At 40.1% G+C, this 25,117-nt stretch overlaps 1 protein-coding gene and 1 long non-coding RNA gene across 6 annotated transcripts in view; one reads left to right on the top strand and one right to left on the bottom strand.

Moving 5' to 3' along the window:
* The window catches only part of LOC121026935 (uncharacterized), a 59,189-nt gene extending 34,196 nt beyond the window's left edge, over positions 1–24,993 (bottom strand). The window contains exons 1-2 of one of the 3 annotated variants that reach the window (XR_005788502.1): positions 24,882–24,993; positions 12,222–12,328 (exon numbers count right to left, since the gene is read on the bottom strand). This is a non-coding gene — a long non-coding RNA (uncharacterized LOC121026935). Of the gene's footprint in view, positions 1–12,221; positions 12,332–13,914; positions 14,276–24,881 lie in introns of those variants that run through there. The other 2 variants (XR_005788500.1, XR_005788501.1) reach the window with 2 other exon arrangements.
* The window catches only part of PINX1 (PIN2 (TERF1) interacting telomerase inhibitor 1), an 89,367-nt gene continuing 78,667 nt past the window's right edge, over positions 14,418–25,117 (top strand). The window contains exons 1-6 of one of the 3 annotated variants that reach the window (XM_040469790.1): positions 14,431–14,562; positions 15,117–15,223; positions 19,000–19,105; positions 21,000–21,109; positions 22,776–22,868; positions 24,910–24,988. In XM_040469790.1, the coding sequence (XP_040325724.1) occupies positions 21,077–21,109; positions 22,776–22,868; positions 24,910–24,988 (205 nt within the window). In that variant the 5' untranslated portion in view covers positions 14,431–14,562; positions 15,117–15,223; positions 19,000–19,105; positions 21,000–21,076. Of the gene's footprint in view, positions 14,563–15,116; positions 15,224–18,999; positions 19,106–20,999; positions 21,110–22,775; positions 22,869–24,909; positions 24,989–25,117 lie in introns of all 3 variants that reach the window. The other 2 variants (XM_040469800.1, XM_040469782.1) reach the window with 2 other exon arrangements.

Genomic DNA, 25,117 nt, shown 5'->3' with positions numbered 1-25,117 from the left:
CCCAGAGCCCGACGCAGGGCTCAAACTCACGGAGTGCGAGATCGTGACCTGAGTCGAAGTCGGACGCTTAACCGACTGAGCCACCCAGGTGCCCCACTTTTTTTTTTTAAAGAGAGAGAGAGCATGGGGCTTGACCTCACGACTGTGAGATCATAACCTGAGCCAAAGTCAAGAGTCGGATGCTTAACTGATTGAGCTACTCAGACACTTCAACATATACTTTTTTATTTTTAAAAGTGGGGTTTTAAAAAATGGGGTGTCTATAACTGTGCAAATGGTATTACTTAATATCTCTCATAATCAAGTTTTTTTAAAAGACTAAACGTGGGGCGCCTGGGTGGTGCAGTCGGTTAAGCGTCTGACTTCAGCCAGGTCACGATCTCACGGTCCGTGAGTTCGAGCCCCGCGTCGGGCTCTGGGCTGATGGCTCAGAGCCTGGACCCTGTTTCTGATTCTGTGTCTCCCTCTCTCTCTGCCCCTCCCCCCGTTCATGCTCTGTCTCTCTCTGTCCCAAAAAAATAAATAAACGTTAAAAAAAAAAAATTTTTTTTTAAAAAATAAAAAATAAAAAGACTAAACGTGAATTAACTCTGTATAAGTCAAAAATGTCTGAAAGGACTTCTAGAGATTTCCTAGGTAATATCCCCTGATGTAAGGATTTGTGCTTCATGATCATGGCCTCCTCTTCACCACCTCCTCAATCAGCAATGGCCTCGGCTAGTGGCTTAATAGGTCTCCAATTCTTTGGGACTCTAGGTCTAATGACAACAACCACCCAGGAATCTCTCTCATCTGTTACCCTGCTGAGATCACTACTGGACACATCAAGATGGTGGCCTTGGTGCGCACTTAAAAAAAACTGTGCACACTCCAGTACAAACAACCATTTATTTAGTTCCTTCTTTATGTTCCTTCTCCTTGTGGTAAACTACTTGAGGATTTCATTTAGGACATTCATTAAATTGCTTTTTCAACCAGCATTGCAATCCTTTGAGGGAGGTACCAGTATCAACCTTAAATGAGGCACAGAATATTTAGTAACTTGCCCAGGGTCAGCAACTGGTAAATGGCAGAAAAAGATGAAAGAGGGACAGGAAGAATAAGGAAGGGGCAGATTCAGCCCCCAGAACTGCATATAATTCTCAGGGTAAACAGCAAAGGCCACTTGCAGTATTACAACACTATAGCTCACTAGGCATTCCTGTGTGTCTTCCACTTAATTTTCACAGCAACCCCTGGGATAGAAGATGCGGGATCAGAGAGAGGACATAAGTTGCAGTTGTCAGAGCTAGATTTGAACCCTCTAACTTTGGAACTCACTCTGTTAATTACTGCACCAAAGAAAATCATCATGGTGAGGACAGACTACACCAGCAGAGCTCCATGGGCTGTGGACTACTTACCTAGAGAGCAGCAGAAGCCAGAAAGATTCTAGAAGGGGTCAGGGAGAGGCAACAGTAAGGCTTGGGAAACTTCCTTAGGTGATTCCAGAATCTCCATTCAAAATTGCCACAGTCCCTGCCTGATGGGATGCTTTCCCTCTCTCAGGACCGGGGGCCTCAGCTAGCAGCTCAGGTCTGGAAACCCTCTCAAGCCACTAAGTTGGCCACCACACCATCATTTTTCATCACCCCAACTCCCACCCTGTGGGTCTATTCATTCCCTTTGCAGGCATCTCCCTGACCTCATCCCTATCACCCTCCCCTCTACCACCTGCAGCCCTGAAAACACCTCAAGGTATAAGAAACTAAAGTGTCACCACCTCACTCAAAGGCTAGAGAAGGCTAATCTAAGACAATAAAAAAAAAAAAAATGTAAGGCAGTGAGGAAATCGGATTTTTTATTTCTTTTGACATGATTTTGTGAATTTGATCTCTGGATGTGATTTTCCACCGTTGAGCTTTACAGATTTTGTGAAGTCTAAAGCTTGAAGTCCTAACATTTTGATAGGAAGTATAAACAGAGGAGGAATCTCATGCCGGAACTGCCGCCAGGAAGCCAGAAGGCATTTCTGGACCAGTATCAATAGAGAGCCTTCCCTTCACACTGCTCTTGGCTAGGTTTTGTCTTCCTACGTGAGCTTCTATAACATACAAATACTGCAAGAGAGGACAAGAAAATCGATTACAGGAGGCTTTGAAGATGAGGGCCCTGAGTTGGTATTAGCTGAGCATGTCAACTTAAGGAAAAAAGGATCACTCACACATTTTCCAGACTCAGAAGCACAGGCAACAGAAACCAGGTGGAGTTTAAAGTAGATTACAGGGGGGAATAGCCTAGCAAAATAGGATACTTCCTCTCCCCCCTCCCTCCACATCGGCCAAGGAATGGGTAGATAAATCTCAGGAAGACATCATATCAAGCACCCATTTCTAGTGTATTGGATCTGAGAGTGGGAAGGTGCTCCTCAGCTTGTGGTCTGAGGCAGGCTTCAGCAGGCACTGCAGGAGAAACCCTTCAGGGAGGGATGCGTCCTCCATGCTTTGGGTAACAGCCACTAGATTGGCACATTTAGAGAGTTTATAATAGATACAGCTCCCCTGATAACTGACAAGAACAGACTCCGTGGGCTGTGTCATTCCTGCTTGGGCAAAATATCCCCCAAGGTTGGTGGGGGAAGGACGGAGCCGAGGCCAGCAGTGAACTTCCAAGGCAGAATTAGCTTTAAATAAGTGAGAAAACAAAGCTATTTCCCTCAGCCTGCTCCCAGGCTCCCCTGCTCCAACCACCACAATATGCAGCCCTATGGAAATTCAGAATGCTCTCTGAGATGTTTATAGTTTGTTTTGGTGACAGTGGTGGTGGTGGGTAGTTTTTTGTTTGTTTGTTTGTTTGTTCTTGTTTTGTTTTTAATAGAAGTCATTCAGAGCAAATGATATCTCATTTCTGCTTTATGCCATTTTAGGTTCATGTGTTTTCACTAGTGAAAAATTGATTTGAAGATAAAATTGGGTTTGTTGGCTTAAATCTTCCATGGTTCTAACTTGCTTGTTACTGTATAGGACAATTTTACTTTTTAAAGACTTGCTTTGGGGTGTCTACATAGCTAGTATATAAACTATATAAAACTTGAAACATTCACAAAGTATTAGGAATCTCTGCTTCCAGCCACAAGAGAGTAACAGGGACTGGATTTATCATCCATCTTGAACAACACAAAACTGGATGAAAGATACAAAATACGGGTTTTCAGACATTAAGCAGTGGGCAGTCAAGAACTGTGCTCCCCAAGAGATAGAATGTAAAGGGTGTGAACCCTCTGATTGCCCTTATGTCCTGCCTGGAGAGAGTTTCCAGGCTGTACACGGGGATGGAGCCCCCAAACAGAACCCAGAGGGTCTCCCTGAGCCGAGGAGACACAGATCAAAGTAGCTAGAATCCACAGGGCTGTGTATTGGAGAGAAGAGAGCTATACCAAGTGATGGCTCCACATACCATCAAAGGGGTCCCCTCCAGTCTTCCAGTGAGCACTGAGCAAGGGACACATGTACAGAATCTATAGGGAAAGAACCGCCCAAGAGAAACAGGCAGAAAAAATCCCCAGAGCTTATGCAGGGCCAAGAATAACTTCCTGAGCAGGAAGAACTCCGAACACACGGAGCATTAAATAGAATCCTCAGAAGATTGTCTTACCTCAGTTGTGGGACCAGATTACATCTAAACTAAGACTATTAGCCTCCCACCTAACAAAGCTTGAAAGAAAGTCTTGAAAAGATCAAATTATTCCCCCCAAAACCTAGCTGTATCCCAGAATGAAATATTTAAAGGAATATAAATCTTCCCAAACCCAATAATATAACACAGAATTCTTGTTATGGCATAACAAGTTATCAGGTAGGTAAGTAAAGAAGCAGGAACATATGAACCATAATCAGGAGAAAACCTTAAAAAGCATTAAGAAGATCAAAAAATAACCATGACCTTACCAATAATAAATGATCTTAATGATTCAGGTTATTATTACCTTTTAGGCTTTTATTTGGTACATATTTTTTAAGTTACTGAAATCACATTAACTATGGCTGATCAAATATAGGTACAACTTAACTTGGTTGAGAACTTTTCTGCCTTCCTGCCTTTTCTTTCTTTCCTTTTCTTTTCTTTCTTTTTTGGTGATAAGAACCAACACTCATTTGGGTTACCTCAAATAGGAAGTGTATTATAAGGAGAACACTAGGTAATAAGGAAAGAGGGTTCTCAGCTAAATTGGCCAAGGGAGAACAAAAGACAAGTAATTGGACCTTGTAGGAAGTGAAGGCATGAGAATTGCTCAGAACCAGAACAGCTTCCACATGTCGGCAAGAGCCTTAAATATTTCCTCCGATGCCCCACCTTAACAAGCCTCACTCCCCATGAACTCAGTATTCCTTCTCTTTGTACATCACCTTGTTGCTTCTGTTGTACACAATGGTTTCTGGCCTGGATCATTCAAACCCATGAACATCCACCTGACTTTAACCAAACTGAGAACACTTTACATTAAGGGATTGAGAACAGAGATGACAATGACATTCATTCTCTTGGTTGTGGTCCCAGGACAGGACCTGAGCACAGGTAGGACATTTCTCTCACTGCCTCCATTCAGGAAGCTATGGCTGAAAGCAGAGGCAATGTGGGTGAGCTTTCTTCAGTCAAAATTTGCCTGCACATCCAAGAAAAAGTCAAATGTTGGGGTATATATTTGAGCATCAACTGCACAGAAAGGATACACAGATTACAGTAACTTCCTTCATGACCACAGGGCTCAACTTCCAGCTCTTAGCCATCAAAACGGGGCTATCCCCATCAAGCAAGTTTACTCTGTTAGAAGCAGAGAATTGTTTTTCATTGGTCATTTCTCCATAAAACCCTGTAAAAGGAGTGAGAGTCTGTTTATTATTGGATTTGTTGCTGTATCTTATTTAGAGGTTGGTACAATATTATCTTTGAGTCCTTGTATTTATGTAAATGAAAACATCCTCAAAATTCTATCTTAAACATTGTCAGTGTTGTTTTTATTCAATTATGAAAAATTTCAAGCATAAAGTAAAGCTGGGAGAATGTTATAGTGAACATCCATCGAGATTTTACTCTACTTGCTCTATCATACATTCACATAATTGTCCTCTCTCCATCCATTAATCCCACCTATGTTTGGTGCATTTCAGAGTAAGTTGTAGATATCAGAATACATTCCCCTAAATAACTCAGCATGAATGTTGTTACCTAAATTTCAATGTTTGCTAACATTTTTTCCATGTATACACAATAAAATGTGAAAATCCTAAAAGTGCACCCCTGAGTTAAAAAAAAACCACATTGAACTGGGTAACCCAAATAATTATCAAAATCTATGACACCATCATCACCCCAGAAAATTTCCTTGTGCCCCTTCCCAGTCAATTTGTGTCCCAGTCCCCAGAGAAAACAGCTGTTCTGATTTTTTACACCTAGATTTTCTTTGCCTTTCCAGAATTTCATGTAAATGGAATCACAGAACATATACTTCCTTCACCGAGCATCATGTTTTTAGATTAATTCAGGGCACAGCAAACTTTTTCTTACTATATTTTTAAAAGTTTACTTATTTTGAGAGAGAAAGAGAGCGTGTGCACACACACACACACATACACAAAGCAGGGGGAGGGGAAGAGAGAAGGAGAGACAGAATCCCAAGTAGGCTCTGCACCTTCAGTGCAGAGCCTGATGCAGAGCTCAAACTCACGAACCTTGAGATCAGGACCTGAACTGAGATCAAGAGTCTAATGCTTAACTGACTGAGCCACCCAAGCGTCCCCTTAATATTTCTAAGTTGAAATATTTTACCCTTTGGGGCCATACAATCTCCCAAAACTACTCAATTATGCTGATGTGGCCAGAAAACAGCCCAACACTAGATAAACAAATGGGGTTGGTTGTTCCAATAAAGCTTTGTTTACAAACACAGGTAGCCAGCCCATAGGCCATGGTTTGCCAACCCCATTAAATGTTGTGTGCTTCAGTAGTTTGTTTCTCCTCACTGCTCAGTAGGATGCCATGGTAGGAATGTTTATTTATCATTTGCCAGCTGATGATCACCAGGGATGCTTCTAGTTTCTAACTATCGTGAATAAAGCCTCTAAGAACACTCTTGTACAAGTCTTTTTGTAAAACTGTGTTTTCATTTCTCTTGAGTAATACTTAGAAGTGGAATTGCTGGGTCATGGGGTACGCTTATTTTTACTTTTATTCTAAATCTATAAAAAAATAAACAATAAAAAACAGGTGCCAGGCATCAGTGTTACTTTTACTTCTCTTTACCAGGGAGAGATAATTATAACCACGTTCTGTGGAATTGTCTTCTCTCCACTGAAACGTCTCTCCCTCTCCTGCCCTTTCCTTACTTTCACAGTGAGATCATCACAAACAAAACTTTAACAAACATACTTTACACAGCTATCTCTACTACCTGGCTGCTTCTTTCTACTTCCTGGTTCAAACTGCCAAGAGGAAGACTCATTTCAGCTGATCATCACCTCATGCCTGGCCAGCTTTTCAAGGTGGCCTCATGCCAGTGGGTGTTGGCCTTCCAGGGAGTGACTGCATGCCTCATCTAACAGGCATCTAATAGGCAAAGTGGTTCATAGGGTAGAGATGGGGCTTCTATAAAGGAAACCTGGAGGGCTGTGTCTCTTGGCTGAGCAGTTTCCCACAGCAAGGATGGTAGATGTGGCTGGCATTTTAATTGACATATAACTATAATTCCCCTATTGTTGGATATTTAGGTTGTTTTCAACTTTTTGTCTCACATCTTAGGCTGCAAAAAACACTTTGAAACACAAATATTTGCATAAAATTGGCAATATTTCTTTCTAGACCCCCTAGAAGTCATATTACCAGGTATGAGTATCTGGTATCAGTGTTTCTCCTACTTCAGCATGAACATTACGGGCAGAGCTTACTAAAACACACAGGGCTGGGACCCATCCTAGAGTTTCTGTTTCAGAAGGTCTAGGGTGGACGTGAGAATTCGCATTTCTAACAAATTCCCAGGTGATGCTGACCTGGGAAGAGGAATTTTTCTTTCCTTCTAATGCTTCTACAGCCACTTTCTGCTACTTTAAATATTTAACACAATTTGCATTGTGTTACAATTAAAATTGCACATATCCATTTCCTCCCTAGAATAAGAGTTCCATAAGGTCAGGTTTTGCATTGTTTATCTTCATAGGCACTAAAGTGCTAAGCACGAATAGTGTGTCTCCAAAAAAGAAAAAAAAAAAAAAAAGGTTGTTATGTCAATAATCTGCCACCTACCTAATTTCCTTGTTATTCTCTGCTTTGCAGTATTAATGCTGTCCCCAATTCCCCCAATTTTATTGGCAGACACTTAAAACTAGTTGCCACCTAACTTATGATTATTGCTTCAATTTTTGATAAGCAATAGCTGCAATTTTTCACGCCTGGATTTTATACCTCCTCTTGTCATTAAGTACCCTTGATCCAAATTTTCCTTGGGGTGGGTGATAGTGGAAGGAGGTTGTGAGGGAAGATCGGATGGCTTGGCTTAGCTCAAACAGTGTCACAAATGCATAAACAGAGATCTTAAAATTAAATTTTTCCATTAGCATCCTTGAAATCAAAATCAAAATGAGATGTTTGTGAAAGACTTTGAAAGTAGTAAAGCCCTCTCTAAATTATAGAATTATTAATATGACACCTAGGTTATATAATAAACAGAGAAGAGGAAAACATTTAGGAAGTAACCTACCCAACTTTATCCCTGTCACAGTTCACACAGACAAAAATCAGACATACTTAAAACATTTAGACCACAATGCAGAAACTAAAAGATGGATAAACAGCACATTCAGACCAAAGTTAGGAGAGTCTCCATGAGTTTGTATTACAGGAACCACAGAAGTTTTTTTGACTCAGATTTGTGGTATTTCCATACCATACAGTAAAAGTGTAAAATGTTTTGAATGAACTGGCCCTAATTGCCTCAGAACATCTTAAAGTGAGAAACTTTGCCTCTGGTTTATTTCACCTGATCCCACAACCTCTCTCTTCATCCAAGGTATGATCTAAAATAGGACTCACAGCCCATTTCCAAGATTTTCAGGTGATATAAGGTCAATGCACCAAGGAAAGTACCTGTTTGCAATTACATATATGTAATTGCATGTAAGTATTTACTATAGGTACATACAATTACTATGTCATTGACTATACATACTTACTATCATTTTTCTTTTTTCTTTTTTATTTAAAGTTAGTTAACATATAGTGTAATAATGATTTGAGGAATAGAATTTACTGATTCATCACTTACACATTACATCTAGGGTTACTATCCTTTTTCATGAAGTTTTCCCAGTCATCTCCTGGTAGGATGAAGCTTGTCCTTAATAGACTTCTCAAGAAAGGTTCATGAGTGTAGTATTCCCTGAGTTGTGGCAAGTTTAAAACTGGTTTTCTACAGATTTGACACTTGAAGGATACCTAGGCTGGATATAAAATTCTTGATTCATATTTTCTTTCCTTGAGTGTCTTAAAATTGCTGCTCCATGGTTGTCTTGCTTTCTACGTTGATATTGAGAGGTCTTATGTTGACTTAATCTTTTGCCTTTATTATTTTAAGCAATTAATTATGTTCATTAATTAACTTACTATTTACATGTTATTATTATTACCTTGCTTAGAGATTTTTCTTTTTTTTTTAAATTTTTTATTAGTTTTCTTTATTTTTAAGAGGCAGAGAGAGACAGAGTGTGTGTGGGGCAGGGGGGCAGAGAGAGAGAGGGAGACACAGGCTCCACAGGCTCCAGGCTCTGAGCTGTCAGCACAGAGCCTGATGCAGGGCCTGAACTCATGAACTGTGAGATCATGACCTGAGCCGAAGTTGAACACTCAACCGACTGAGCCACCCAGGCGCCCCAAGATTTTTCTTTTTGAAAAAGTCTAATAGTTTTGCTAGGATATGTCTTGGAGTTGATTGTTGTGGCTTAGTTTTCCCAAGTATTTGATGGACATCTTATTGAAAAAAAATTTTTTTTGATGGACTTTTTATAAATTTTTTTTTCAATGTTTATTTATTTTGGGGACAGAGAGAGACAGAGCATGAACGGGGGAGGGGCAGAGAGAGAGGGAGACACAGAATCGGAAACAGGCTCCAGGCTCTGAGCCATCAGCCCAGAGCCTGACGCGGGGCTCGAACTCATGGACCGCGAGATCGTGACCTGGCTGAAGTCGGATGCTTAACCGACTGTGCCACCCAGGCGCCCCATTTGATGGACTTTTTAAATAAGTAGAATCAGATCCTCTTTTATTTCTGGAAAGTTTTATGGACTATAGTTGTAAAGGTTAGTTCTGTTCCATTGTTTTCTTTTTCTTCTTCAGGAACTCCAATTTTATATATGTCTGTTGGATCTTCTTTGCCTCTCTTCCATTTCAACAGCTTTCTGACAGTTTTTAAATTCCTTTTTAAATTTTATTTTCATTCTCTTAGCTTTCTTCAATATCTCTTATTAACTTTTAATTTGAATAGCTTCTTCTGGGCATCTTGTAATCTTGTCATCACTTCTGATATGGTTGTGCCTTTTTACTTCCATTTCTTTCCTGTGTACAATCAACTCTCATTTGATTTCTTTCTGTTTTTTGTTCCTGTGAGTCTGAATTTCCAATTCAGAGTTGTTTTTTCCCCTCCACATCACCAAGTAATTAATTTGATATGGGGTATTATCTATACTTTTCTTCTGGTTTTGGTTGTTTTTACAGGGGTAGATTTTCATCCATTGAAATGTTTCAATTCCCACTTTCTGTTTTCTTCTCATAGAAGCCTTGTATAGATGAAGGCTATTTTTGTTTATTAATTTCATGGACAGGCTCTTGGCTAAGGCATAGTGCAAGAGTGCCACTTACTCTCAGTGTAGCAAAGTGCCCTTGCAAACAGTAGCTCTCTTTTTAGTGTGTGTGGAGGGGAAATTGGGGAAAAGAAATGCAGATTCCTTGATTGTTTAGGATTCTCTTTTGCTTGCAGAACTCTAAATCTCCTCTTCTTTTATTTTTTTAATCACCTAGTCTCCAAAGGAGACTTTCAGAAGCATTGAAATTGATTCACTGCTTCATAAAAATCATCAGTATTCATACTTGATCTCTTGCTGCTTTCAACATTGCTGATCAGTTCATCGTTATCTTAAACATTTCCCTCCCTGCTTTTCCTCTTACCTCTACAGCAGCTCCTTCTATCTCTCCTAGGAGTCTTGTTATTCTCTTCTGGCTATTAAATTTAGACTTCCTCAAAGCTTGGCCTTTTGCTATTCTCATTCCATATGCCTTCTGGGTGCACACATTATGGTCCATGGCTTCCTTTAACATCTACATTTGCATGATTCCCAATTTTTATATCTAGCCCAACCTGTTCCCTGAGCTCTGGACACTTATGTCTAACTGATGAGGTTCATACTCAAAGACACCTCAATCATCTCATATCTAAAACTGAGTTATTTTATTCCTCACTCCCAAATACCACCATTTCAGTTGTAGAAATTTTGAGATTATTCTTGACAACTTTCTCTCTCTCAACTCCCAAATCAGTCTTCCCATATATACCTTTCTCCCTTCAATGTGTTCAGCCCATACAACGGCCATAGGGAACTTTTAGAAGCTATAATGTGTGTTACTCCCCTACTTAAAAATTCTTCAGTGACTTCCCATAGCTCTTGTGACAAAGACCCTGACCGTTATTATGACCCACAATGCCTTGTAAGAACTGGCCCCTTATTCAATTTTGTGGCCTTGTTTTCCCTTGCTCTGAATTCTAGCCACATCAAGTCCTGGAATAGTCCATGTTTTAATTCATTTGTCACTTCCTTGTGGAAGCTTTCTCTAATTTTCCTAAGTTAAATCCCCTCTTATATTCTGTCCTAGCCGCATGTATTTCTCTTTCACAACATTTACCTTCAGGTCTAATTCTATATTTATGGTAATGTCTCTCTTCTTTGCAAACTCAATGAGGGTAGGGGTCATGACTGTTTTGTTCACTTTTGTAATTCCAGCACCAAGCACAATCTCTGAAACAATAAATATTTGTTGAAATAATCATCCTAACCTCTATTTCCTTTAAAATTATAATAATGCCTTATTGAGTATTATATTGAATGTTTCCTATGCGTCAGGTGCCTTTCTAAGCACTTGACATGTATCATCTCATTATTTCTCTTAATAGAGGAATAGGGAGGTAAAGTAATCTGCCCAAGATACACAGCAGGTTACCAAAGCTAGTAAGTGACAGAGCTAAGATTTGAACCCAGAAAGTGTGGCTTCAGAATCCTAGCTCTCTGGGGTGCCTGGGTGGCTCAGTCGGTTGAGCATCCGACTTCGGCTCAGGTCATGATCTCACGGCTTGAGTTCAAGCCCCGTGTCAGGCTCTGTGCTGACAGCTCAGAGCCTGGAGCCTGCTTCTGATTCTGTGTCTCCCTCTCTCTCTGCCCCTAACCCACTCGCATTCTGTCTCTGTCTCTCTCAAAAATAAATAAACATCAAAAAAAAAAAAAAGAATCCTAGATCTCAAATATTATGATATTATAGTCCCTTTAATGTTCATATCACTGACTTATGCTTTTCTGATTAAAGTAATTTTCTGAAAGTCTTTCAGATGGAAATAATCTCAGTGATAATTCTTTTTTCATAGATTGGATCAGTGTTATAAAAAGAGGTAATTTCAAGATGACTTTCTCAAGATCACACTCCAAGCTGGTAGCAGAATTTAGGCTCTGTAATATTTTCTGACTGCTTTTTTCTTCCTCCATTGTTATCAGCCTGGTGCCTCTTAGGACTGGGCTAAGTTTAACTGGCAAGATTCAGTTCTATTTCTTTTACAGATAAAAATTTTAGTGATACATCTGATATATAAAGATGTAGTACAGCATATGAGAATTCCTTTTTGTGATTGTGCAGAATGTGTAATTAGCTTTTGTAATTGTATGTATGTGGAGAGTGTGTGTGTGTGGGGGGGGGGGGTGTTGACTGAGATTTGCCAGAGTTAAAGAAAAGAAGTAGCAATCATCTATCTCTGACATTGGTCTTTGCTTGCCTGAAGGTGGGGGACTATGTCAGATGACTTATCCAAGTAACTTCTAGGTTCAGTTCTTTCGTATATTGAAAGCATTTGTTACCTAAAGGTATTCTTCGCAAAGTACTTTTCTTGAACAGAAAAAAAAAAACAAAACGGTATATTTTAACCCTGCGTTTATTCATACCTTTGGTTGTTTAATGGCCTGCTGCACAAAGGAAGGTCTGTGGATCATCGGCACCCACATCCTTGGAAGCTTGTTAGAAGCGCAGAATTTCTGGTCCTATCCCAGACCTGCTGAATGAGAAACTGCATTTTAATAAGATCCTCAGATGATTCACATGCACATTAAAGGTTGAGAAGCACTGCTCTGAGAGGGTCTGCCAAGAAAGAGACTGAAGAATAAGACTGAATGTCTTACACTGATGTGTCTTATTTTTATTTATTTTTAAATTTTTTAATGTTTTTATTTATTTTTGAGAGAGAGTGTGCGCATGACCGGGGCAGGGGCAGAGAGACAGGGAGACACAGAATCCAAAGCAGGCTCTAGGCTCTGAGCTGTCAGCACAGAGCCTGACATGGGCTCGAACTGTGAACTGCAAGATCATGATCTGAGCTGAAGTTGGATGTTTAACCGAATGAGCCACCCAGGTGCCCCTGAATCACCTTGTTCTTAAAAGTACAGTATCCACTCCCAACTGACAATTTAAAAATACACATAGGGTTCTATATACATTTTTTAAAGCCCAAACTTAACAATAGTTTTTTCCCATTATAACGTGCACTCTGGAACTTGGCCTTTATCATAATCATCTCTGTATGCACATAGACACCTAGCAGAATAGTTTGAGTACGGTAGGGGCTGTTTTGTGAATTCTAACTGAAGTGTCTCAGTCTCCAGGGGAGTTCTAATGAAATTCTGGCAAGGAGACTGTCAGACAGAGAGGAGGGACATGTGACTCCACAAATTTCAGGTGACTATATAGATAGAAGGCTTTCTTCTCATGAGTAGAACATAAAGAGAGCACCCTAGGTGCCAAGAGAAGCTGTATGAAGGACTAGATTCCTGTTCTAGATGAAGTTTCCCTTTAACTAGGGGTCTAGACCATCAAGGTAAACTTACCTAGTTTCATAAACATTAGAAAAAAGAAATACAAAAGAATAGTTGCTGCTAGCAGTGAATACCCAGGAACTGAGGGGAAAGAGGAGAGGCAAAATCAATGTAACTTTTATAACTAAGTCAGGGAGCACATAAGTTGTGGCGCAGAAAACAGGAGTAAAGTAGGGAGTTGGACTTGCTCCAAATGAGAAAGGCAGGATCACCCAAGTCTTTGGATAATTAGCTGATCTGTTTGATAAGATAGGAGAAAATAGAAGGTAGTTACATGAGAGTGGACAATAGTGAATTGATCAGGAAGTCAGCATTTTCAAGCACCACATACGTTGGTATACGTTTGCAGGAAGATAATTTTGTCTCTTTGATGGTCAGAAACATTGAGACAGAAGTTTGCATCACTGCTGGTGTGGTCTAGGTCAAAACTAAACTCGGATTGTTGAGTGTGGCAGTGAATAGTAAGGAATGGTTGTGCCTTGTGATTTGGTGAGCTGCCTTTCCTGGAGATGTTCAGTCAGAGACAAAAAAGGAATCCTATAAAAGGGACTGCATTTGGAAGAATGCAGGATAGACTAATGGTTTCCATGGTTTGTTTCAACTCCACCATTTCTTGCGTCTATGACATCTCTATGAGGATTATATATTGAAAAAAACTATTAGTCTTGTTGAAGACATCATGTTAAAGACAGACAACATTTTAGCCACGTTTAGTTATCTTATTAACTTGGGATCCCACAGATAGATTCGTAGTTATGTGTCTACTTACCTATCTACCTCAGAAGGCAGAGGTGGGACACCATACTGCAAAGTCCTCCCCTCCAGGTGAGTTTGTCAAACTCCTCATACACACCGTTTTAATAATACTGGCGGCCCTAAGAACTATTGTTTACATGTTTCTTTTCCTCAGGAGATTCTGAGCGGAGGGCAGAGTTCATGTTTTACTTCCAGAAACCACCACTCTTGGCATTTAGTTAATATTGAGAGTGACACAGGTAACCCTATTGAGCGCTTGCTCTGTGGCAGACGCTTTTAGAAGCGTTTACACGTAGGCAATCATTTAGTTCAGGAACTTGCTCATGCGAATAAACCCACACCCTTCCCTCCACCTGCTTTAGACCCGGAGACCTCTGACCTCTCCCCCTGGGTGTCCGCAAGCCCGCACCTTCCGGAATATACTCTCCCCGGCCCGCCCCTCCCCCAGAAGGCCCGCGTCCCGCCCACTCGCCGCCACGTGGTTGAGGGCCGGTCGCGGCCCACTGACGTCACCAGCACGCGCCTCGGCCGCCGCAGTCCACCTGGTTTGCGAGTCTGGTGGTTGCAACTTCTCCGCGAGCCGGCTGCTTGGTTGCCGCCACCTCTCAGGTCCGGAGGCTCGTGGCGTCACAGGCTCTCGACATGTCAATGCTGGCTGAGCGTGAGTGGAGGGAGCGAGGGTGAAGTTTCCAGGTGACGCGCCTGGCCAGACCAAGTGGTGCGGGGTGCGGGTCTCCGGCGCGCAGCGGGGCGGGGGATGCCAGCCAGGGGACTGGGTAACCCCGGTTCGGCTCGCCCTGCCTGCCGCAGAGATTTCCCAGCGCAGCCTTCCCCAGGTTAGCTACTGGTCGGTTAGTGAAAGAGACTGCCAGTGTCCACGTGGGACTTTGTCCTCAAGCTCAGATCTGGGCACGCGCGCGGTGGGCTCGAATGGGAGCCAGAACGCCGATCGTAGGAACCCTGACTTGGTCTTTCATTTCGCCGGCCCTCAGCTTCTTCTGGTTAAAAAGAGACGGCTGGGCCAGCAGAATCTCTTCAGGCAGTGAAATCCCGTTCTCGAAGGTTTATTGAACCCAGAAAAAGAAAAGCAAAGGGGTTAAAAGCGTCAAACGCAGGAAGTTAGCCTTTTTTAGGGGATGCAGGGCTAATGAGTGATTCTAAGTAAGACTGGCTTAGTTGGGCTTAGTTGGAAATGCTAACATTCTTGTGTGACAGGAGTGGTGGCTGTAACGCCGCGTCCTGCTTCAGTTTGCTTCTGACATCACCACTTTGTGAAGTTCATCAATTCCCTCCCTCTGGAGAGGCTATTTGACTTCTGAGCGGTATCTGTAGCTAAGGTTTCCTGCCACCAGATGGCAGTCGTGCTTTGGCCATGAAAAGATGGCCCATAACTTTTTTGGAAGTGTATAGTGAGCAATGAACAGAAACCGCTTGAACAGACCTACAGCAACCACATAGGAGTCTGTGAAATAAATGTTATCAGCATCCTCTTATCTAAGAAGGTGGAAGAATGGGAGCACAAAACGCAAGGAGTAAAGAGTTTTACAGGGAGTTCCAGTTTTACAGGGGATGAAATCGAGGTGCAGAGGAAAATAATTTGCCCCGAGTCACTGAGCCAGAAAGTGACAAATTTGATCTAGTTATCTCGTATCTTAACTTTTTTGTCACTAGGACCAGCAGTTTTCTATTGTTTTTAAATACGGACTTACAGAAAACAATATGTTCTAGACTGTGACTCTGTGGGCTGTTTCTTCGTTTGTAAAACTAGGGCTGCTAAGATCTTTTCTGGTTTTAATATTTTCTGATGTATGCTTAATACAGCATGCACGTTGGCCCTGGCTCTGCTGTTCATTTATGTCTCTTTCCATGATCAGTTTCTGTGGGACTATTAAAAACTACTTTTATTATCTTCGTTACTAGGTTGGCTTAAAAAAAAAATCAATGAAGTGGTGAATGTGAAAATATTTCAAAGTATGAAATGCTTGCTGTAGATGCATGAAATAGTGTCTGTAGACATCAGTAATTCAAGTTGCATGATTACAAGGGAGTATTTTGAGTTCTTCTCTCCCCACCATGACTCCAAATTTTCAAATCTTTTTTTTTAACGTTTTTTTTAATTATTATTATTTTTGAGACAGAGAGAGACAGAGCATGAATGGGGGAGGGTCAGAGAGAGGGAGACACAGAATCTGAAACAGGCTCCAGGCTCTGAGCTGTCAGCACAGAGCCCGACACAGGGCTCGAACTCACGGACCGTGAGATCATGACCTGAGCCGAAGTCGGCTGCTTAACCGACTGAGCCACCCAGGCGCCCCTCTTTTGTTTTTTTTAATGCTTATTTATTTTTGAGACAAGAGTTGTGAGCGGGGGAGGGCCAGAGAGAGAGGGAGACACAGAATCCCAGCAGGCTCAGGCTCTGAGCTGTCAGCACATACCCCAGTGCTCAAACCCAAGAACTGCGAGATCATGACCTGAGCTGAAGTGAGATGCTTAACTGAGCCACCCAGGCACCCCAAATTTTCAAATCTTGGCATAATATTATATTTTGTGTTATCTTTTAAAATAACTTGCTAAGTATAGTTTGTGGCATCTTTTGTGATTAGATATTTAGGACTGATGTTCTCATTTTAGAAGTAAGAAAATAGAAGCAAAAAAAAAAAGCCCCATACTCATAATTTCACTGCCTAGCAATTCTATTTTCTGTTAGTTTATAAAATTGGGGTGATTCTTAATTCTGTAGGTACAGTTTTGGTTTTTCCCCCACTTAACATTAGTGAACATTTTCAATTCATTAAGCACATGCTATTTCCTCTGTTTTCCCTTGCCATATGTACTATATTTTGTTTTATTTTTGCTATAGGCACTTACCCTATTTTTAAAATCTAGTAGTTTTCTTTGTGTTTCTCAAATATATTTTTTATTTATTATTTCTGTAATTATCAAGTGTTGTTTTATTGGGTCTCCTTTGTGTAAGACAAAAAATCTAGCTTACCGAAACTTCCCCCTATGTAAGACAAGAATTTAATTTATTGATCTCACTTCCTAGTCTTTATATCATTTGAAGTTTTAGACCTGGATTTTTATCAAGATATTACTCTTTTCTTAGATTCTTTCCTTTTCAAGACAATTTTTGACACTTCTAGTCATATTTATAGTCAAATCACACTATAGTTAATGGATTTTAGTGCTCATCGCATTAAGATTTTTATACTGCAGTTTCTTTAACTTTGACTATGTCTTGAATAATTTTTTAATAGGAATACATGGTACATGGATGGTATATTTTGAGCTCTTGAATATCTAAAAGTGTCCTTTGAAAAAGAAAAAAAAGACAAAACTTCTGTCCCTGGCTTTTGGGACTCAACACACCTTTCAGAGTAAGCTGAATCCTGGCATAAGTCATGTGGTATTAGGCATGGAGTAATTGAAAAGTGAATAGAATTGAGAGTCTAGAAATAAACCGTTATATTTATACTCAATTGATTTTCAGGAGTGCCAAGACAATTCAATGGGGAAGGAATAGTTTTTTCAAAGAACGGTGCTCAAGCAACTGGATGTTCACAAGCAAAAGAATGAAGTACTCTTATTTAGCATGTATATAAAAATTAATTCAAAATTAATTATATTTAATCATATTTAAATATAATTATTTTGGGGTGATGAAAATATTCTTTAAGTGGGTAATGGTGATGGTACTACTCCATGAATATACTAAAAACCAATGAATACTACACTTTAAATGGGTGAATTTTATGGTTTGTGAATTATATCTCAACAAAAATACTTAAGGATTAAATAGTTGGAAAATATAGTTGGATATTTATATAATCTAGAGTCAAATAAGGCTTTCTAATGTGACCTAGGTAAAAAATATAGCAAAAAATGATTTATATACTTGATTATAAATTATTTTTATAATTTCTCTATTAAAAATGCTATTAAGGGGCGCCTGGGTGGCTCAGTCGGTTGGGCGGCCGACTTCGGCTCAGGTCATGATCTCACAGTCCGTGAGTTTGAGCCCTGCGTCGGGCTCTGTGCTGACAGCTCAGAGCCTGGAGCCTGTTTCGGATTCTGTGTCTCCCTCTCTCTGACCCTCCCCCATTCATGCTCTGTCTCTCTCTCTATCTCCAAAATAAATAAACGTTAAAAAAAAATTAATTAAAAAAAATGCTATTAAACTTTGCTTCAACAGAAAAAAAAAAAGAAAAAGGTTATTTATTGGGGTTACCCCTAAAATGTCTTGATGGAACCATCTAAAGTTAGAACTCCAAATAGGAGGAGTCTGGCTAGTGGATGGCAGAACACATCATCCTAAATAGTGATTCTGCAGATTCAGGGTACTCAACCCTGAGGCCAGTGCTCCAGACTCCCAGAAGGAAAGCCAAGTATTCAGTATAAACCATATTGTTTGTATTAACAATTAGGCGTAGTGAGCCACTCACCAATTCCGAGAATGCTTGGAACCCTCCTGAAAGCCAGGTTCCCAGCCAAGGTGCCAACCTCGTAAGCAAGCCTTTCGAAGGTTAGTAGTGAGGCCTGCTATGTTCTCTTCTGCACACAGGGTTAACAAAGTTGACATCTAAGCGCAGAATGTGGAATAAGAGTAACAAAGCACATGTAAAAGTTGATCCAATCTGAACAGACCAGTGACAGTCTTTTCCTTGCCAGGATTTCCCAAACCTGGAAATTCTATAGCACTGGAGCCCGAAAAGCCTTCCAGTGAAGTAGGGTTCGGATCAAATAAATTTGGGAAACATAGCATGCCTGCTTTGCCCTTAGAGGATCTACACATCTGCATATGAAATGTTCTGGGAAAGTCTCTAATATGGAACACTATTAAATTTTGTTTCACACAGTGTTGCTCTATTTTATTTTAATGGGAAGCTCCCCTGATTTAACATTCTCACTGGGGAAACCCTGCCCTACCCCTTTATTTGAGGATACCTGACGTTTCTGCAAGGAAGAGGAACTGACCTTGGTGATCTTTTGTATAAGTATTATTACAGTCTGCTGTGTATGTGTATGTAACATAAAGTGTTGGAGTTCTTATTGCATAAGGTGGGTTCATTCATTCTCAGAAATGTCTTTTTCGTATAAGCCCCAGTTAGAATCCCTGGCAGGCACCGCTGTGGAGAGACATGAATGCTGACACATACCAGTAAGCAGCCTTACAAAGAGAACATGGCTAAGAAAGCTCATATCTGGTATGTTGTTCATTAGCAGAGGCAATGTTATTCTCTGTATTTACTAATATAGGTAAAGTGGTAACTTAGTCATGGTTAACATTTTGGGGTCACCTTTTTCTTGCAAAACTGTAGATTTGAGCCCAACTTGTTTTGCTTTTTCTGCATGCTTGTAAAAAGTTTACTTTTGTTTGGATGTGTGTAGTTTTGGGTCCCTTTATTGATTTTACATGTTATACAGTAAGCCTCTTGCTGGAGGTTGTATTATTTTTAAAGTATGTTGTGAAGATGTGAGGGTGATCTGGCTGTGACATCTGTCACCGCATTGATTGCCAGGGTTGATTTGGCTGACCTGGCTGGTTAGGCGGGTGTCCCCTTCCCCACTGCTCTATGTGTGTCCCTCCCGAAGCTGCACAATAGGTTGAAGAGGGCAACCTTCCCCTTTAGAAAAGAGAGAGAGGAGGACTGTTCTTCTGTCAAGGGTATACTAGTAGCTGTGCTCCCCTTCTAGAACCTTCAACCCAAGGTCTGTTTGTAGAACGTAGGGTAATCAAGCTTCCAAGACTCTAGACACGTCCAAATGAGGTGCAGCATGTGACACTCTGCCTTCCTTGAAGGAGGAGGGGACGCAGGGAGTTAAGAGACTGCCAAGCATAAGGCTGTTGTTGATAGTGAGATACTGTGCTTTGATTGCTGCAGTAGGTGAATAATAAGCACACTTGACCTCCAAATTTCTCAATTGGCCACAATTTACTTTAGGGCTTCGTGTTCTTGTTCTGTGAACTTTTTGAGGTTCTGTATCTCTGCAGCAATTTTCCACAAAACTATACTGATAAATTTGAGTTCCCAATGGTCAATTATCTGTATGCATTAAAAAATACTTAATACGAAGAGATTCAAAGCAGTTCCCTTAATTATGTTCTTTCCTTCCTTCGTTCCTTTCCTCTTGTCTCCTTTTTTCTTCCTTCTTTCTTTTGAATTCACTCATACATTCATTCACATATTTCCTGAGTGCCTGCTGTGGGCATAGTGTTTTCTACTTCTTGCAATGAAGCATGGAAAAGAATAGCACACAAATGTAAGCTGTAAGGAGATGATGGTCTCATAGTAAGCATAAGAGAAGGATATTAGTAGTCATAATACAGAAGACTGTGTGTTCAGTGCCAGAAAAGATGCAGATAGTTTATTTTGGAAGTTCAGAGAAGGGGTCATGTGTCTCTAGGGCATTTCAGTAATAAGGGATGACATCATAACTATGTGTAGATCACATGTGTGGAGGGTACAGTTGACTCTCCCCAAGATCATAATGACCGTTACATATTGTGGATTAAGAATATAAGCTTTGATGTCAGTAGACCCTTGCTTTGTATAGAGGCTCTGGTATTTGTTTGGGGGCATTAGGTACATTTCTTTCTCTAAGCCTCAGATTTCCTCATCTGAAAAATGGAGGTAAGAATTTCCATCCTCATTGGGTTACTGTGCAAATCGAATACAATATATGAATAACATTTGGTACATAACGTATGGCACCGGTAGCTGTAGTGGCTGATGCTGCTGGTGGTGATGATGACACTGGTGTTGACAAGTGCTTACAGTTGCTGCCTTTAGCTGAGTGTGGAAGGCCAACTGATGGTATATCATGTATTTCTATTTGTCACATTTGGAGGGAACACTGTTATTTTTATCTTAGGCCAGTTTGTATATTGAGAATACAGCAGTTACTGGGAAAACCAGGGTAAGTGATCCAATGATGATATTTCATTGAATGCTGAATGTGATATCTGTATCTAATAAAACATATTGTTTGTCGTATTTTATGCAAATATGTGTGTACGTATTAGGTTTTGTGTGTATTTGTGTAGTGTTTTCCAGGTTTAAAAGATAAATTGCTGATGAGATACTTTGTCATTTGCAGGTCGGCGGAAGCAGAAGTGGGCTGTGGATCCGAGAAACACTGCCTGGAGCAATGATGATTCCAAGTTTGGCCAGAGGATGCTAGAGAAGATGGGGTGGTCTAAAGGAAAGGTATGTTGGAGAAGAGCAAAAGAAATTGGAGCCATGCATAAAGGCAAATCAGGAGAATGCATCTTTCTTAGGACACTGGGAGAAATTTGTGTTTTTGATCAGTAAGTGATTTTGGAGACATAATTAAATTGTCATGATAAAATTAGAATTGAACATAAAGGTCAGTTCTCTTCGTTTATCATTTAAATTGCTGTGATTAGCATCTTTCATAGATTGTGCCTTTTAATTAGCTGCACTTGGAATCATACTTAACCATCAGTGTTTTTATATTGCTAAGAGTAATATTTTGTTCCCCTTTATAGCTCAGAATATACATTTTCCCATTTTCCTCACACTATTTATTCCTGGCTGAAATGGGTTTCTGGTGATACTTTTGTATTTAAATGGTTCTTGTGATGGCCTTTAATGATCTTGTTCCCAATCCAGTGGATCCTTTTTTATTCTCACGTTACTTAATCCCTTAGCAGCATTGGACATACTGGACTATTCTTGCAATACTTGTGTCTTGGCTTCCACAGTACTGCTCTCCCCCCTGTTTTTCCTTCTACCGCATTGGCCACTCCTAAGTATGTTGCTGGCTCTTCCTCTTCCAGCCTTTTGAGCTCTGGAGCTCCTCAGCCCCAGGCCTTTTCTGTATTCTGAAAGGTGAGCTCTTTGATTCCATACCATACTTTGAATGGTCTAAGTTCTGAGAATTATCTGGTCCAGATCTGTCCTCTGAGCTTCAGGTTTGTAAATTCACCAGCCTGCTTGACATTTCTACTTGAGTGAGCATCTCAACTTTATAATTTTTGTTATAAAATTCTTGATACCCACCTTCCAGTCTTTTCCGTCTCAAGTTTTCCCCATTTTTGTAAATGGTCTTGCTTGGTTCCTCTACCTCTCTCACTTCTCGCATCGCCAGTCATTATTCCTCTCTATCCGGGGCCCCATCCTGGTCCACACGCCATCACTGCCTGCCCTCTCAGCTGCTTCCCTCCCTCCTTTTCTTCCTCTGGGCCGTTTGCCAAACAATAACCAGAATATCTTTTGAAATACAGAAATTAGATCATGGCATTCCCTTGCTTAAAAGTTCAGTGGCTTCCCGTTGTTTTAAAAAATTAAATCCAAATTTCTACTGTAATTTCTAGGGTCCTGTGATGTCTAGCCCCTTTATTTTATCTTATTTTCTCTCTGTCCACTCACCTAGAGCCACCCTGGTTGCCTTTTAGTTTCTTCAGTACAGCAGCCTCTCTGAGACACCTTACAAATGAGTGTTGATTGATTTAGGGACTTGGGGTCTCCTTTCTCCACTCTCTCAGTGTTGTTTTGTAAAATTATGTAATGGAGAGAGCCATAGATTTGTAATATCTCCAATGGGATTCCATTAGTTTGGTAATAGTACTCTGATTTCGAGCATCACAAAAGGCATGTTCTGCATAGTGTGTACATGGGCCGTGAAATAGGTCTCAGGTTGAAGAGTTAGCATTCATTATTGTAAGTGCATCCTTGGTGTTACAGACATACTCTGTAAGAATCCATTAGACTGTGTCCTCTCTGAGGATAAGGATAGTGCCTCACTCCTGGATATTTCATAATTAGTCGAATAGTTGATGAAGGAAGAAAGATGTGATCTCTCTTTATACTTGATAAAAATACTAACTCTCTTTGTGCTTGACCTCCACAGGGTTTAGGGGCTCAGGAGCAAGGAGCCACAGATCATATTAAAGTTCAAGTTAAAAATAACCACCTGGGACTTGGAGCTACAATCAATAATGAAGTGAGCAACAGTGTGTTTGCTGGGGGTTTTCCTTGCATGATTGGCTTTTTTTGTAAATACACATATTTCATCAAATTGATGAGGTTTTAACTATGCACGTGTGTATCTTCCATGCTGTGGTTGACTAAAGAGCCCATAACTAAGCAGGCTTTTCACCACACACCATGCCTTCACCTTGCCTTGTTGTCCTTATGGGATTCTTTACTTGATTATGTCTAAGAGATCTGAATTAGTTTTGTTCCTAAACTTTGAAAAAAATATTCTTTTTATAGAAATATTCATTTCAGTATAGAAAGGAATTTTTATCTTTATCTTTTTTCTAGTATTTGCTTATACTATTAAAAGTTAGTGGCATTTAACTTCGGAGAGAAATTAAGTTTTTTCTGCAAGAAAGTGGTGACCTTTTCCTGTCCTTTTGTCTATTTTTTAATTTCATTTTTTAACATTTTTTTATTTTTGAGAGAGACCAAGTGTGGGCAGAAGAGGGGCAGAGAGACAGGGAGAGACAGTGTCCGTCAGCACAGAGCCCCATGCCGGACTCGAACCCACAAACTGTGAGATCATGACTTGAGCCCAAGTCGAACGTTTAACTGACTGAGCCAACCAGGCGCCTCCCTTTTGTCTGTTTCCGACTATTGGTATATAGCAGTTGAATTTATTCATGTTTCTCCTTAAATACTGGTGCTTTGAAAATATAACACCGTAATTAAAAATTAATGGCCTATTGTGCTTTTCTTTTTCAGTATTACTATAGTGTCTATGTTTTAAGTGTACAAGTATATATAAGTGTATAAGTATTCAGTATTACTATAGTGTCTGAGCTGAAAACTTTGTTCTTAAATTTTTACAGCCAACAGAATCTGATAGGAAATCTGGAGAACTACTTATTATTTTGGAGAACTACACCAAATTATTTTGATTTGATACACTGAGTAATGGACTAGAAATGGTAATTGCGCTGAGTGATAGACTAGAGCAGCTAAAATTTTTCGGGCTAACAGCTAAAATTTTAAACCACTAAAGAGTTTATATGAGGTTGGTTTTGAAGGTAGTTGTTAAAAGATGGATGTATAGATAAACTTAATTTTTAGGAGAAGCGTTGCCCAGTAAACCTATTTTTATTTTTTTTTTATTTTTATTTAAAAAAAATTTTTTTTTTAACATTTATTTATTTTTGAGACAGAGAGAGACATAGCATGAACGGGGGAGGGGCAGAGAGAGAGGGAGACACAGAATCGGACGCAGGCTGCAGGCTCTGAGCCATCAGCCCAGAGCCCGACGCGGGGCTTGAACTCGTGGACCACGAGATCGTGACCTGAGCTGAAGTCGGACGCTTAACCGACTGAACCACCCAGGCGCCCCAGTAAACCTATTTTTAACATGCCTTAACCTTCAGCATTCTTAAAAAAGTGTGTATAAGGCAAATTTCTGCATTGATACTTGCTTCCCACTGGTTAGATTGTTTCGGAGATGCCCATTCCCTTTTAAAGTCAGATTATTTTTGCTACAATGAACATATTAGCACCACTTCATGAAGGTGCCGACTGAGGGAAATTGGAGTCTTTCTTACTCCTTCCTCAGTGTGGTTTTGTAAATTGGGGGTCAATGCAAGCATGTAGAATTGGGCAAAGTATTTTAAGTTCACATGAGCACAAAAGAGAGCCCTGAACTCTGTCACTGCTTTTTTCCTTTGACCCACATAATATTTCCATAATGAGGTAATGATTTTATTTTGCTTTATTTTAATATTTAGCATGCAGGTTGCCTGTTGATTATTTGATTATAAGTGGACTGTTGATAAGTTATCCACATTTGAAATCAGGACTCAGGCTTCAAATAAGCCCATTTTCAATACTGACACAGATAAATTATATTTTAAATTTATGTTATTTCTTCATTCAAATTTATGTCATAATATTTTGATGAAACATTTAAAGTTTCACATTAACCACTAGATTTCCTTGATTCCAAAATAAATCTATCTCAACTGGTGCAAGTAAACTGTAAGCTTACCTTTATTTGATTTTTTGGGTATTTTCAGGATAACTGGATTGCTCATCAGGATGATTTTAACCAGCTTCTGGCTGAGCTGAACACTTGCCATGGGCAAGAAACAGCAGGTAGGGGAAACCTTTGCTTTGTTGTCCATTGGATCTATAGAAGACACGTCTCAGTTTAAATTTTTTTACCAACTCTTTTTACTATAAGCATTATATATCTGAAAGTTAATTGACTGAAGTTATTACAGA

This window comes from Herpailurus yagouaroundi, unplaced genomic scaffold, assembly GCF_014898765.1.
Source record: "Herpailurus yagouaroundi ecotype Mexico unplaced genomic scaffold, PumYag 28, whole genome shotgun sequence".
NCBI lineage: Eukaryota > Metazoa > Chordata > Mammalia > Carnivora > Felidae > Herpailurus > Herpailurus yagouaroundi.
This window is presented reverse-complemented; position numbering and strand designations above follow the sequence as displayed.